The 15,636-nt window shown below is 42.6% G+C and overlaps 1 protein-coding gene across 6 annotated transcripts in view; it reads right to left on the bottom strand.

The window, feature by feature from the left end:
• Positions 1 to 15,636, bottom strand: part of TRIP12 (thyroid hormone receptor interactor 12) — a 173,555-nt gene that overhangs the window by 104,106 nt on the left and 53,813 nt on the right. For 4 of the 6 annotated variants that reach the window (XM_075937628.1, XM_075937625.1, XM_075937627.1 and 1 more), the window contains 2 exons: positions 10,316 to 10,441; positions 8,560 to 9,359 (listed from right to left, as the gene is read on the bottom strand). In XM_075937628.1, coding sequence (XP_075793743.1) covers positions 8,560 to 9,359; positions 10,316 to 10,441 — 926 coding nt within the window. The remainder of the gene's footprint in view (positions 1 to 8,559; positions 9,360 to 10,315; positions 10,442 to 15,636) is intronic. The other 2 variants (XM_075937630.1, XM_075937629.1) reach the window with 1 other exon arrangement.

Raw genomic sequence — 15,636 nt, forward strand, 5'->3', positions numbered from 1 at the left:
AAAAATTGACTCTAAACTTAATACAATGTGTTAATTAGATCTGCCTTAATACTCAGTCCCCCCCCCCCGACCGTCTCTCCCAGTAAAACATGCAGAATAAATATTTCTGAAAGTTATTCAGATTAACATGAAATAGTTTCATGCTCAAATCCCTTAATACAGGATTTAACAGTTATTCCACAAGTGTTTACCAGGAAGCTAAAAACGACAAGCTATACATGTCACAGGCAAATTTAGTTTGCCCAGGCCTCTCAACGCACCCAATCAGGGTTCAGGAAGAGTACCCTGGTAAAAATCCAGAAATCCTAATATCTTCCCATCAATTTAAGTAATAGTTTCTAAATTTCTCCCAAAGCTTCCACCCTGTATCTTTAAGGGTTTGATCTGGCTTGGTGTGGTTTTTTTTTTTTTTTTTTTTTAATACACATCTCTGGCCTGCACGTTTACTCCTTCGGCTAAAATGAAAAGTGTCAGACTCAACAATGTTCATATATATTTAAACTTCATTGTACTGAAACCCAACTTTAACAGGAGTAAAATGAAAAATTTGTTTCACGTTTAGATAAACTGAACATCTTTAATAATTTGATATCACTGACAACTCCACAACAGAAGTTAACATTTCCTCAGTTTTTGCCCAGTTGCCCATTTTATCTTTCTTCTTGTTCTTCTAAATCCTGACTACACAAAGCTGTACTTGCCATATTATGGGTACCATCTGACAGAGTGGAAAATTCAAGTAGCACAAACTGACTAAGTTTTCACGAAGGCTACGTCTAGACTACAAGCCTCTTTCGGAAGAGGCTTATCTTTCAAAAGAGTGTCTAGACTACAAGCAGATTTTTCAAAAAAGCAAGCCGCTTTTTCAAAAGAGTCTGGACGCTCTCTTTTGAAAAAAAAGACATTATTTCTTGTAAAATGAGGTTTACCATGATCAAAAAAACTGCCATGTTCTTTCGATTTACTTTTGAAAGAACACAGCTGCAGTCTAGATGCAGGGGAAGGTTTTTCCCAAAGAGGACACTTTTTTCAGAAAAACCCTATAGTCTAGACGCACCCTAACTAATGTAACTATTTACTTTGCTCATTTGAACCTTATCTGAAAGTTTAGGATGTAATTTAAAAACAAAACAAAAATCAGTGATGGCTTAACCCTGCTCCCACTTAAATGAGCTAAACAATGCTAAAGTTACCACTTCTTTATAATAGGTCTTAAAAAAAAATGAAATCCCAAAGCAGGTAACACAAAAAGTCTTCTGAAGATGAGCACAAGGCTATTTGGATAGCAAGTCTTGGATAGGGCTACACTACAAAACAGAAGTGTGCTTATCAGTACTGACAAACAGATACGCACTAAAAATATTCATATAGCCAGGGTACTATGGACAGTGGATCTGGGCTAGCCACTGGAGTACCTATGCAGACAACGAGCGCCTGGGGGTTCTATTTAGAGCTGCTGCCCAAAACACATTAAACAGCAGTACCGGTATCGGGCCACGGGAAAAAAAATACTGGGCCTCAGTGCGGCTGCCAGGAGGGGAGTGGGGCAGGCTAGGAGGAGGAGGGGGGGGGGAAATCGGCTGCCGGGAAGCAAGATTGGGGGCAGCAGGGCTGTCAGCGGAGATTGGGGGGAGGAGGGCTGGCCAGGGGAGATCGGGAGGAGGAGGATGGGAGAACCAGCCGCCGGAAGCAAGGCTGGATGGGGGCAACGGGGCTAGCCAGGGGAGACTGGGAGGAGAAGCAGGGGAGAATCGGCTGGCTGGGAGAGGGTCAGGGGGAGCGGGGCTGGTTGGGGGAGATTGGGGGAGAGGGGAAGAGACCAGCTGGCAGAAGCAGGGCTGGCTGGGAGACCAGGGGAGGGGGGGGGGGAGATCGGGAGGAGGAGAAGCGGAGAACCAGCCACTGGAAGCAGGGCTGGCCAGGGGACATCGGGAGGAGAAGCGGGAGTGGGGAGCAAATCAGCCAGCGGGAAGCGGGACTGACCTGGACACATGCAGACCAGAGCACACAAGTGAGTCCAGCCCCGGGGATTCCATTTTGCCCCTCCTCCCCCTCAATACCCTGTTGCGAACTGCCTGGCTGATAGACACACTCATACATCTACCAGCCAGGCAGTTCGCAGCTAAGGACTGATACACCTAATAATAATAAAAAACTTACCTAATTAGAAAATACCAGACATTTTATATGTCCGGTATTTTCTCAATTTGTTTCTCAGACAGAACCCTCAAATATCGGATAGTCTGGTACAAAAACTGGACACCTGGCAACCTCACCGCTCCTTGCACCCTCCCCCACAGCCAGATATCCTACACCCAATCTGCTCCTGCTCCCGCCCCCTGGAGTGCCCATGCGGCGCGGGGTCCCCCAAGCCCTGGCCCAGACTGGGTGGAGGGTGCAGCTGGGTGAAACAGAAAATTTATTCATTTTCAATTCTTTTGTATATGCATTTATATTTTTGGGCTGCAAAAAACAGTACTAAAAAAAACCACATACAGGTTCCAACTAAAGTAAAAAGTTTGGGAAACCCTGGTCTAGCCAGCTTTCTATCCATCTTACAGTCCATTTATCCAATCCATATTCCCTTAATTTGCTGGCAAGAATATTGTGGATGACTGTATCAAAAGCTTTGCTGAAGCTAGCACTGGGAGCTTTGGGAGGACCAGAAACAACTTATCTGAATAGTCATCATTTGCTTAATGAATATGCAAATGAATGTTACCAGTCCTCCAAAAGCTCATGAATGGATTTACCTGTCCCCGTGTCAAAAACTTTGGGAACCCCTACTCTAACCCATGACACTCCACTTCCCAAATTTATTTACAAGCTTCTTTTCTCCAACGCCAGCTTCATACATGTTTCACAACTCTGCCCTCAAACTTCTACTATTCATTCCCTCCTCTTTCCTTTAAATACTCCCGGTTATCTCCTGTTGCACACACTGTATTTGTCTCCCCAATATCCTGGGACCCACAGGGCTAAAAGTTGGGTGAGGTAGTGTAGCCAGACATGAACCCCATTTTGTTCCCCCCCCCCCCAGAGAGCAAGAGAAAGGCAGTCAGCCTTTGATGCCCTGGGAACGCAGGTGTGCTGCCTGTCCCTGACTCTACCATAAACAGAAGCCAGACAGTAAATGGGCTAGCTGACGACTGGGAGGCCTCCTGTCGCCCTGATGGCTAGTATCAGTAATTGACACGCCTGCACTGTCCCAGGAGAAGAATCTTCACCCATCACATACCAGAGGTGCCCATTGTCTGCATTTTCCCAGGTGTGAATTATGCTTTGCACCCTTCCTGGGAAACTTGGTGTCAAAGCCATTTTTCCTAATTGGCCACCTGAGACCAGGAAGAAGCCTACGTGACCTGAGGGTTATAAAGAGGGGTTTAGTAGCCCACCCCATTTGAGCTCCAATCACCTACACCTGCTGGCAGGTATTGATTGTCTCCCGAGGTCCGTGGGACGCCCAACCTCGCCCTACTTCTTCCCGAGGGATTGAGAGAAAAGACTCTGGCCACCCAAGTCTGGAACGCAGGAGTGAGAATTGTACCTGCAATGTGTTTCTTTATGTGTACACTTTAATTGTCACTCTGTTATAAGTTTAGTTACTTTATTATAGTTTCTTAAGTCAAACTGCTTCATTTCTATTGTAAACTGCCTTTGGTAAGGTGATTGAGCTATAAACTTTGGAAATAAGTGGGTGCCCTCATTTACTTATAAATATATATATATATTGAACCAAGTTTCTTTTATTTTATTTTCTCTTTCTTTCTCCTATAAATAAGCCAGTGCGTGTCAAGCTTCTGACTCGAACCCGTGCTGCTGTACCCGAACCTAACACAAACAAAAGAACTTCAGCCGGTCAAAAGGGACAGGTATAGGAAGAGCTTGGGCGTTTTGGATCGTGTCACTCCCAGGTGACAGATCCGTTGGGGCATCTCTCAGTCTTTCCTAGACTACCCGCTGAAAAGGGATCCTGTATCCTAGCAGCTAAAATCTGAGGTGTAATAAGCTCTTCCTATAAACTCGGGGCGTCTGAGAGCCTGTTTGCTGCCCTCTGCGACGGGATCCCGGTCCTAGCAGTAAAGTCACAGACGTTAAACTTTTTTTCGGGGCGCCCTCCAGCCTCCCAGGCTGCCCACTGCGACGAGACCTTGCGTCTCAGCAGTTGAAGACTTGGGTGTCACTGTCACACACACACACACACACACACACACACACACACACACACACACACACACACACACACACACACACACACACACACACACACACACTGCCCTGACCATCGGCTGACAGGTAGTAACAGAGAGATGTTACCTTGTCCCCTTCTACCTACCAAAGTACCAGCTTATACTTCAGCCTATGGCAGTGTTTTCTTAAACTGCGTTCCACAGCACAAGGCAGTCAGAGGTGTGCCACAGAGAACAAGAGTTAAAAAGGGCCACCCTTAAAGGGGCAGGCAACTTTTCTTAACTTTCCCTGCCCTCCCCACTTTTTGGCGCTCAACAACAACAACAAAAATCCTTCGTGTTCCTCAAAAAAATTGTTTGGTGTTCCTCAGTCTTAAAAAGTTTAACAAACTCTGGCCTATGGTCTGAGTTTCCTCAGAGTCCTTACTTCAATGTCCATTATTTACAATAAATATCCTCCTAAATTTAGCAGTGTTTTTATATCTTCCTACATCTGAAAAGTTTCCTCCTATGTAGGTGAGCTGGACTGCTAACCTACGAGTAGGATCTTAGGGAGGTTTGAAAGAGGAAGCCAAAACTTTCCCAAAAACTGGTGTACATTTATAGCTCTGTATAAACAGACATTTAGTCCACTAATACAGAGCTGCCTCTAAAGCCTGTGTTTCACAGGGTTGGGATTATGATAAATAATTAAACTATGAAGAAAGTTATACATTTAATCAGTTTACACACATCCATTGCTTCAATTTTAAAGATTCAACTAAGATGGAGTTATTGGTTTCCCCTTGTAAGGCAAGAAAAGCCTACTGTTAATGCTTTCTGACATGCTAACTGCATGCTAGCTGCTAATCAGTGATTTTGCAGAGTAAAGGAACTTCAGAGGAGGAATTAGAGAATGAGTTAAGGGGCATTTGAAACTCTAGTTCGGGGTGGGGACCTAAGGCTTGGGGGCTGATGTGGCCCTTGGCTTGCCTGGATGTAGTCCATGAGACTCAGGGCTCCCCCCCCCCATGCTAGCACTCCAGCCCCCCAAAACCCTTTTGGGGTTAGAAAACAATCTACTAGCCTGTGCTCCTCTACGCTCTAGTGTGAGAGGGAATCTGCAGAGTGTCTTTCCCCTTCTCAGTAGGGGGGCCACGTCAGTGAGTGGTTGGTTCCCACCCCCCCACTCAGTGTGTAGCTCCTGACTGATCCTTCTGTGTTTCAGAGGACCATGACCCAAAAGAGATTCCTCACCCCTGCTCCAATTAAAGCCTTCATCACAGCAATTCCTGATACTCATCTTCGGCACAGGCTGTTTGCCAATCTACCTTATTCTCACGAGCCTTTAGTTGTAGGAAAAAAGCCAATTCAGAACTGAGTTCTGCTATGCTTGCTCATTTTTATGGAAAGAATGCTCTCAGCTTGTATCTGGTACTGGAAGGGCTATTATACAATATATAATAATTTTATAAACGCCTACATTTGCAGTCCAGAAAGATGACCAGTGTGAGTCTCACCTAACCTAGGAGAACCATGATCTGAAATACACCACTACTGGTTGGACCTCTCTGTTCTGGTACCCTAGGGACCTGACTAGTCCCAAATGAGGGAATTTGCTGGAACAGGGGATGTCCCCTCCCATCAGCCTCGCAGGATACTGCCCCTCTCTCTGGCTGGGCTCTGCTCTAGCCCCGCTGCCACTGGGCTCAAGCCCTGCTGCTACAGGACTTGGGGTCGGCATGCTACCAACAGCCAGATGGGCTCTCCAGTGACGGAGGTCCCCAGCCATCATGCCCCCAATGCTACTGTGCCCCACCAGGGCTCCCCTGGAACAGGGCTCCACGGTTGCCCCATTGCTGCCACACGAGGATGCCCTGCCTGGGGTGGGGCTCACCTACCTGGTGATGGGGCCCCCTGCCGCTGGGCTCTTTGACTGGCTCACAATCCCAGCTACCAGGGCTCTCAGGTCCAGCAACAACTGGAATCCAATCAGAGAGTCCCAGATTTAAGAGGTTCCTGGCTCGTGGACCCCCAGGCAGCCACAAAATCCCTGGTTGAGAACCACTCGTTTAAAAATTACTTTGCCTGTGTTGGGGGTTCTTTAGTACAGCCCAAAAGGTTAAAAAGAGAGAGTTAGGAATGGGGTATGGCTGATATTACAGAAGATACGAAGTTAGCTTTGTAAGTCTTTCAAACAGTGGCAAAGGAATCAAAGAGCAGATTTGCAGCTCACTTTGCATGACCTGGATAGTCTATCCAAGTTCTCCTATAGAACCCATCACCATAACATTCATGCATCTCATACAAATGAACTTTATCCACAGAGACTGAGAAAGTATTATTCCCATTTTACAAGTACAGAATGAAGGCAAATGTTAAGATACTTCCTCAAAGTCACAAGTAGCATGTGGTAGAGACTGAAATTTAACATGGACCACCCTAGTGCAAGCTCATCAGTGCTGAGGACCCAAGGAGGATGCACCAACAAGAGTAGAAAGACCCTGTAGCACACATTGCTAGGGTTTCCAGATAGTTTAACCAAAAATACACAACACCCTCCCCACCCTACAAAAAAAAAAACACTGGGGGAAAAAAGTGTGTGTGTGGGGGGGGGGGGGGGGGGGGGGGGGGGGAGAGGCGGGAGATGAGACCAAAGTTCAAGTTGTTCAGCAAAAAAAGACCCTGACAGCGATTAAGGGGGAGAAACAAACACACACACACACAAATAAAAAACAAACAACAACACAGCATGGCCCCTTTAAGAAGAGGCTTTTTTTCTGGTGGCAGTCTTGTTTTTCTGCTCAAGCCACAAGAGAGCTCCCCTGCAGAACCACGTAAGCAGGAGGAGTGGGGGGGGGGGGGGGGGTCTGGTGGGGAGTTCGGGGGCTGAGCCCGGTTGCTGAGTGTGCTATAGGGTTGCCAGTTGTCCAGTATCTTCCCTCCCTTGCCAGGAGGCCAAAAAAAAAAAAAAAAAAAAAAACAGAATACACCAGACATTTTAGGTGTCCCGTATTTTCTGAATTTTTAAAATCAGACAGGAGGCGAAAATACCAGACTGTCCAGGTCAATACTGGACACCTGGCAACCCTACACGTAGCAGAGAAAACTTTAAAATATTTGATATTCTGCCTTTAAAACTTCAGAAGTCAACATGAAAACCCTCACACAAAGTTTCGCGTTCTGTACGGTAATGTGAAGGCCTAATTTTGGTCCATTTTCATGGTGAAGTCCCAAGCTTTGAAAATGTGGAATAATATTGTAGTCTCATTTGGATTACACAAGAATTTTCTTCTCTCCCTGCAGATATGCATAATTCAAAAGTAATTTTAGAACTCTCTTATGACCTGTGTTATGAAGTCAGACTAAAACCACCACAATAGTTCCTTTTGGTCATGGAATTTATAAAAAGGTTGTCTTTAGTTTTAAGCTATCTTATCAGTCAAATATCTACACTAGGGATGTTAAATTTAGATTAGTCAATAAGGGGGCCTCCGCATTTGAAGTGCAGAAACAACCCCCGGGCTGTTGCTACACTTTGAAGGCGAAACCATGGCGGGGAGCACAGGGCCAGCAGGGCAGTCCTCCACTGGCCCCGTGCTCCCCACCGCACTTCAAAGCAGCAGCACCCTCTGGAGCCTGGGATCAGCTGGGGACTCCCCCGCTCACCCTGGGCTCCATGTGGCACTGCTGCTTTAAAACAGTACGTGTAGCCCAGAGCCAGCTCCACGTGGTGTTTCAAAGCTGCAGTGCCACATGGAGCCTGAGGTGAGCGGGGGGTCTCCAGCTGATCCTGGGCTCCATGCAGTGCCGCTGCTTTGAAACACCACCTCCTCTCTGTCCCCTCACCAACTCAAAAGGAGACAGCAAGGGGGGGGGAAGATGACTAGTCGACTACTGTGTTGACTACTCGACTAGTCGTTCACATCCCTGGTATACATCTAAAAGGAAGAGAGGCACACTGCCAATAAAAGTCTGGATTATAACTATTACGGCAGGAAGAGGACCAGGGTGATGAAAAACTGCAGCTCCCCATAGGCTTTTAAACAGACCTACAGACATTCTGTACCTCAGATTTGGCTCATAACTAATAGTCATTGTTAACCTAAAAAAAGTTATATAGTGGGGGCATTTATTAGAAGCTAGACAGACTGGATTTTGACAATTAGAGACAAGAACATACCCATAAGTCAATGCATTCGCCAGAGAACAATTAGCTTAAAATTCATTAGCTTAGGTCTAGAGGAACTATTTAGCAGAATGCATCAAACACCAATATAAAAACATCTGTTTAAGATCCCTTCCCCACCCCGTCACATGAGTTTCAGAAATAAGACACTTCATCCTTCCAATACAATTTAATAAACAGATCAAGTATTTATGAGCTTACTTGCTAGTTTAGCCTGTAATCCTGAAGGTCCAGGTTTTGATGCCTCTGACTTTGAAGAGCCTGGTAGAGACAGTTTTGTTTTAGGCAGGCTAACTTTTGGGCTGAAGCGAGCAGCCCAGTCAAACTTCGAAGAGCCACCTGTTTTACTCTGTTCTTTATCTCTGCTACTCCTTCTGGGACTAGGACTAGATGCAGAACGAGAACGCCTTGCCTTGCTCTGGTCTTTTCCTTGTTTAACTCTGGCACCCTGAGGAACAGTGGAAGAAGCAGAAGCAACAGCAGAAGAGGAGGAGGATGTAGAAGCTGAAGAAGAAGAATCAGTGATGTTGCTACACCCAGCTTTGGCTGAGGTCGCTGATTTTGAAGCCAGTTTGCTGGGTTTTGCAGACCTCTCTTCAACACCAGTTGAATCAACTGCTGTACCACTCTTTATACAAGATGAACTCTCTGTCCTTTTCCTTTTCTGACTTCGGGAGCTACCGGTAGCTCCACCCTTTCTGGTATGAGCCTTGCTCGTTGATGGCAATTGTGCAGATTTCAACTGCTGTTCTTGGTCTAAGTGTCTTTTCTTAGATTTAGTATGTGGCTTGTTTGTTTCTGAAAAAGTTTCAGTATATTGAAGTGCTTTGGGTTTTTTAGCAGAGCTAGGGGAATTGGTCCTGTTATAATCTGGGCTAGCACTGCGTTTTACTCCTCGAGAATGGTCTTTCTTAGGCACCTGCCCCGTTCTTTGCTTTTCTGAAGTACTGACTCGGTCTGGGTCTTCTTGTGGTATTATAATTGCAGATGAACTACAGCCTCTGCAGAAGTAAGCAGAAATAGAGTTAATATAATACTAAAATAAGAAACTTTACATTACTACAATAAAGGAGACCAAATTTACACCAATTGTTGGCTCTCAAAAAATGTCAATTTCTTTATCACAGTCCATTATTAGGTTTACATTAAACAAAAAAATGTGCTTAGATGAAAAATGGTACAAACTGAAAAAATGCTGCAAAAATAAAAGCATGGAAACACTGTTGCATGGGGCTTTTTAGGGGAGCTATGAGATTGTCAACACAAAAGTTACCATTTGGAATTTAATACCTCATTTTACATATGACAAACAATATACCTCAAACCACTATGAAACTAATATATAAAAATTTCTTAGAAATAAGTTCCACAAGAAAGCAAGGAGCATTCAGTAATGCATAACCAGACGACTGGTTTTCATAAGAAAAGATTCTTTATGAAAATTTGTCATTTGTACATGAAGTGATTGTAGTTTACCTTCCTTATTTCACTACAGTCACATGAAATTGTTCAAAATGGTTCTCTCTGACAGGACTGAAATCTGCCCTATTTAATTTAAGGGGCAGAAAGATGAAAATAGTGAGCACAATACACATCACAAGGTTCTGATTACTAAAGCCGTCAGATTTTATATTTGGTTTAATATTGTACAGTTCAGAACTGTTCGGTAAATTTGCATCTTACCAACAAGGTAAGAAAGTTTCAATTTATAATCCAGAGCTAGTTATGCAGAATTTGTCCTCCCCATCACTGATGAAATGATGCTTCAATCTGAGACTTAAGTATAATGCAATGCATGAACATTTCAGATGCTGACATCTGTTGAGCACTACATCTAAAATTAGTAAAAACAACTAGATGTCAGACATTTTTAGAGAAATCTGTTATGATTAGAGTAATATATACATTCTTGAAGTGCACATTACACTTGTTAACATGAATATTAAGCACAGTTTACCTTTTAGAAAAGTGTCCCCTGGACTGCTCAGAAGTAGTATTAGATTGCACTTTGGGTGCCTTTGAAATAGATTTTTTACTCTCAGGAGGGCTATGTGCCTTATGTTTTGCCTGCCCTAAATGTGACCTGTCAGCAGAAAGTCAAAACAGAAAGCTGTCAGGAATCTGAGATCTAAATATAAGCCTGTAAGTGGAAAGTAGGTTTTTTTTTTACTGGATACAAAAATATATTAGTATGAGTACAGCTTCATATCCTTCACATCAAGCTTTCATTATACAATACTGAAGAATAAGTTTTAGTATCATGTAACATTTTGTGAAATGAAATGCAGTTGGTAGTGTTTTGTAACCAAATTATTTTTGGGCATCTTGAGTAAGTCAGACATTAAAATAAAAAGTTTCAAGCATGACATTATCTGCAGTTATTCTGCTATGCAAGCCCATTCAATTTCCTATTATCAACTTGATGTCTTGATTTAAATACTAATCAGATAAACTTACAAAATTATGACAGTTTAAAAGAAATCAGGAAGAATACTTGAAAACGTGACCCTGGAATATTTCCATGCATTACAGCTTATTCAATAAAAGGTGTTTACAAGTTTGCTCCTTTGCTGTTCAATTTCACAAACCCACCAGTTAGGTTCTCCCAGGCACGCACAGGTCATCTACCTCCTCCAAGAGTCAACTGATGGGAGAGTTCTGCAGCTTTTACAAGTTATCCATGGGGCTAAACACTATTAAGTTTTATTTCAGCTGCTGCATTTTGCTTGTTAACAACATATGCCTCTGGTGTTGCTACGCTGACTTTATAAGAATAGACCCCATTAGGCAGAAAATATAGGAAGGAGGACCAGGCTTTAGGCAAGAGCACCAATATTTCTGTGACTTCAGGCTGTAGTCTGCTTCTTCCAGTAAAATAGAAGATATTTGAGAGAAATAACTAGTTACCCAAGAATCAGATTTTTTTTTTAAGCACATTAACTAACCTGAGCATTTGCAAATATACTGAAGTGGGGAAGATTAAGAACTAAATTTCTCAAGACCAGAGGTGCTAAAATCTCTGACGTTTATTTAGAGATACCAGAGGCGAGGGGGAGGAAAGCAGAGGAGTTGTGCATTGACAAAGTAGCTTATGTCCCAGCTTTAGCCGGTTAATAAAGCCTATTTTGACAGCTTGTTTCCAAAACCCTATTAATATTCTACAAAAAAGTGCTCTTACAAAAACCAGCAGCCATAATAATGAACCCAAGAAAGAACAGCTTTCAACTCAAGTGATTATTACCCATGGACAGAACTCGCCATTTCAACCAGTACATTACAAAAATCTAGTACAGTAAAACTCCAGTGGTCCGGCATCCAATGGTCTGGCACTCCTGATGGTCCAGCACCATCTGGAACCCGGAAGTGCTCCGGGCAGCCCAACAATTGGAGGTGCTCTGCCCCCGGCTTCCCCGAGTCAGCCGCTGGTCAGTTTCAGCAGCGGCTGACTTGGGGATGCCTGGGGCAGAGCAGCTGGGGTGCTGCCGGGTTGGTCCCGCAGCGCCGAGGGGCGCATTCCTTCCACTCCACCCCAGACCACTCACAGCCCCCCCTTCCGATAGTCCGGCATATCTGATAATCTGGCACCCCCTGGGTCCTAGAGGTGCCGGATTATCGGAAGTTTACTGTACTTTTCACTTTTAAACCTGTGTAACTGTCTCCTATTCAAACTTGTATGGGGTTTTTGTAGTTTGACTAGAAGAAAAAAGTTTAGACTTAATTTTTGTTTGCTTCTCCTGAGGGATATTAAAAAGGAGTCCAAGTAACAGAATAAGCCCTTACAGTTGCTGGTGTAGAGAGGCCTTCTATAGCAGGTGGTCTTTTCATAATGTCCTTTAAAGCTTTATTCAGTTTGACAGCACCATCTCTGGATGTGCAGTATTTTTAATTCACGGAAGCCATACCACTCAAGGGGTCACAACTTGTAACACTCTCACCCACGTTACATTTTTCCCCTCTTAGGTTCAGTTAGTATTGAGTAGTTAATTTGAGATTATAACAGTCCAATCTTAATGAACTGATTCTTCCTAGCGTGCACCTTAAGCCTCTACAAAGACAAAGTCTCAGTTGAATTCAAACCAGTACACACAATCAATAGTCCAAAATGGCAACTGAAGAGTCTGCAAATAGGATTTAATTAAAACAGGAAAGCAAACAATTCCCAAGACTTATCCCATAAGTCAAAGTTGTGTCAGACTTTTCCCTATAGATGTTAAACACACTCACTGAGACACCAAGTTCTAAACAGAAAGAAAAACTGATATTGTCCCCTTCAAATACCTGATGCTCTCATGGTCTGTAAGGACAGTCAATGTCAACAATCATTCCCTGCACTGAAACCTTGCATTGTTAAATAAATGTTTATACAAAGCACCTCCACACAGAATTTAAGGCAACTTTAGGAAACTGAACATGAAGGTCCACACGGTTCCATCCTCAATTAATGGAAATTTTTAAAGTGCAAATATAATTAGAAATATATAATTTAAAATAAAGCACAAACTGAGCACTGTATGCTTTGTATTGTCATAACTGAAAACAATGTATTTGAAATCATAAAAAATATCCAAATATATTCCAATAAATAGTATTCTGTTGTACAGCATAATTAAAAAAAAAAAAATCAACAGCCATATATAAGTTTCTCCATTAAATTCTCTTTTTGGTTAGTGACATTTTTGACTCTTCAAGCGCTTAAATAACTATATCTAGTGACTTTTCAGGGTTTGTCTGGTGGCATCCTGATATTTTGAGTTGACAACATGAGGGTTGCACAACAATTGTTTTCTTACACGTTCAGTTTAAGCTAGTAAGCCCTTTACAACAAGGAATCAAACAGTGCATTGTACTGTTTGCAAAGTTGTTTGAAGATGTATAGCATTAAATCAAAATTAAGCCATCACAAAAAAAGGATTTTCCAGAAAACAGGAAAAACCTCAGGAAGCCCAAAGTATTGCTATGCAATCTTAAGATATCCTGAAAAAGAACTCAGTTGTTCTTCTATAGCTGTAATTTCAATGTTAAGGGAGAAAAAGTCATCGTGCTTTTTTGAAAAGTTAAGGTACTATACACAATCTATATAGAGACATGAAGAAAAACCTCATATGGAAGGCTGCAGATAGCTACGTCAAGATGCCAAGTTCACTCCGTTTGTTGAAGTAACTGAGCTGATAGCACTTACCTTTTTGAAGGCTGAGGATACTTCATTCTCTTCCTTCCCTCTAAAGCGTCAACATGTAGAATGATATGGAAACTCCCAGATGAACCAGAATGCTGTATTGTGGCTTTACTAAGGCTTATTTACCTTAATAATTTGACCATGGTAAGTGGTCAAATTCAAGCCCTCTCCCCCTCCAAATAATTAAGATATCAAAGTATGCCAGTACTGGTATAGCAAATCATACAGTTTTTCATATAAGATACCTCAGTAGCTATATACATATCCGTTTATTGTATACAGATAGCCAACTGCAAGCTACTGAACTACTTACCTTTAATCGGGTTTCTCCAAGACCAATTAATTCTCACTACGTCTCTATTGACAGATGAGCACCAAAACACAAGAGTCTCTTGGATAATGACACTTAAAATTTGGATATGAAGTAAATGTGAAAACAAGTTAGTAACCAGTATCACAAAAGGGGATAAACCCAAGAGGACAACTTGGAGAAAGCATGGCATTGGGAAAAAAGCAACCCTCCTCAGAATTCTGTATATCTGACAGTAGGAAACTCACAAGTAATATCTAGCTTCAAGACAAGTGAGCAAGATTAGATCAGAACACACACAAAAAAGCCTCATCTGGGGTAATATAACTTAAGATCCACATTTCTTGGTCAAGCTACAGAGAAAGTCTGGACAGAGAAAATTTAAAAAAAATATATTTATCTATTCTAGTGATCCCTTTTGCCTCTTCCTTCCCTTTCTACAATGAATTGTTGACCATAGTGGGTTAATTCCTTAAGAACCTTGGCAAATCTAGACCATTTTCTTCAGCATCTGAACTGTCTAGCAAGGCTGCCATTTTATCCTGGAGGGCGGGGAAAAGAGGGGAGTCCTTATGCTTAGTTCATAGCATTGCAGATCAACTGCCACGGTACACACCCTTCACTGTGGGCTGGATGCTACTGTTTAGGCTAGGGTAGTTAATAGGTGGACTATCAGTCAAATCTGGACTGCCAGCTGCTTTAAACCCCCCATAAGACCATATCACCCCGTTCTGGGATTCCATTTTAACCAGGTAGTTTTCCATGGCAGGAGGAATGGGGAAGCAGAGGATTCTCGCCCCAGGGGAAAGACTATATAAGCAAGGGGAAGTTATTAGGTCTTTAGCTGGTGCAAAACCTTCCCCCTCCCTCCCCAAAAATAGATGGGGACCTGGGTCATAGTAAGAGTCTCTGACCTAAAGATTATGGCCAGGGCAAGAACAGCTTTGTAGGCCAAGAGTCTGTTTGCAACAAATTTTAGTATTTAGAACTAGCTAGGTTTTCTAACTCACTTTGACCTGTTTTCACTTGCAACCACTTAAATCCTAGTGTTTGTACTAAAAACACTTCTGTTTATTCTCAAATCCAGTGTACATCAGGGAACAGTCCCAAAGGGTCTTCTGTGACCCATGACCTTGTATAAACAGGTTGTAATAGGACAAAGACAAAAAAATGAGATATATCTTGGTTAACAATGCCCATCTCTGTAGTATTCAAGTATTTAAATCTCATACTGACCTTCAAGATTAGATACATTTGTATAAAAAGGTAGTTACAACATTAACTTTGAGCCCAACATGAAATCCGACACATGAGTTTCTCCTTGGTGCAACTGAAAGATGTGAGGAATAGACTTATCTACTTAATCCAGGAGATCTAGGTTTCCCCAAATTATTCATGGAATAACTCTGGATGAGGTAACTGCATTTAGTTAAGAGGAATAAATAGTTATCTGAAGGAGTAAAGCTTACAGATTATTTATTTGGCCATTTGTAGAACAAGTAGTAACACCTCAAAACCAAACTGCAGTTTACTAACATGAATTTAGCCTTTGTGATCAGAGCAGAACTGTTTTCCTAGACTTAAGAAGCCCATCTGAAGAAGTCACAGAACAAGAGTAAGCCCAAGCATTTCTCTCTCGTCTAACAAAAACAGATAAAGTTTATCTCCAAAGATGCCTTCCCAGCTTCACTGTCGAGTTTAAACCTACTTCTGATTCCTCCATGCCCGGCTTCATACTGGACTTAAGTACACATCCTCATGTTTCATGAAGTCCAACAACAAAAACTAATTA

This window comes from Pelodiscus sinensis, chromosome 10 (assembly GCF_049634645.1).
Source record: "Pelodiscus sinensis isolate JC-2024 chromosome 10, ASM4963464v1, whole genome shotgun sequence".
NCBI lineage: Eukaryota > Metazoa > Chordata > Testudines > Trionychidae > Pelodiscus > Pelodiscus sinensis.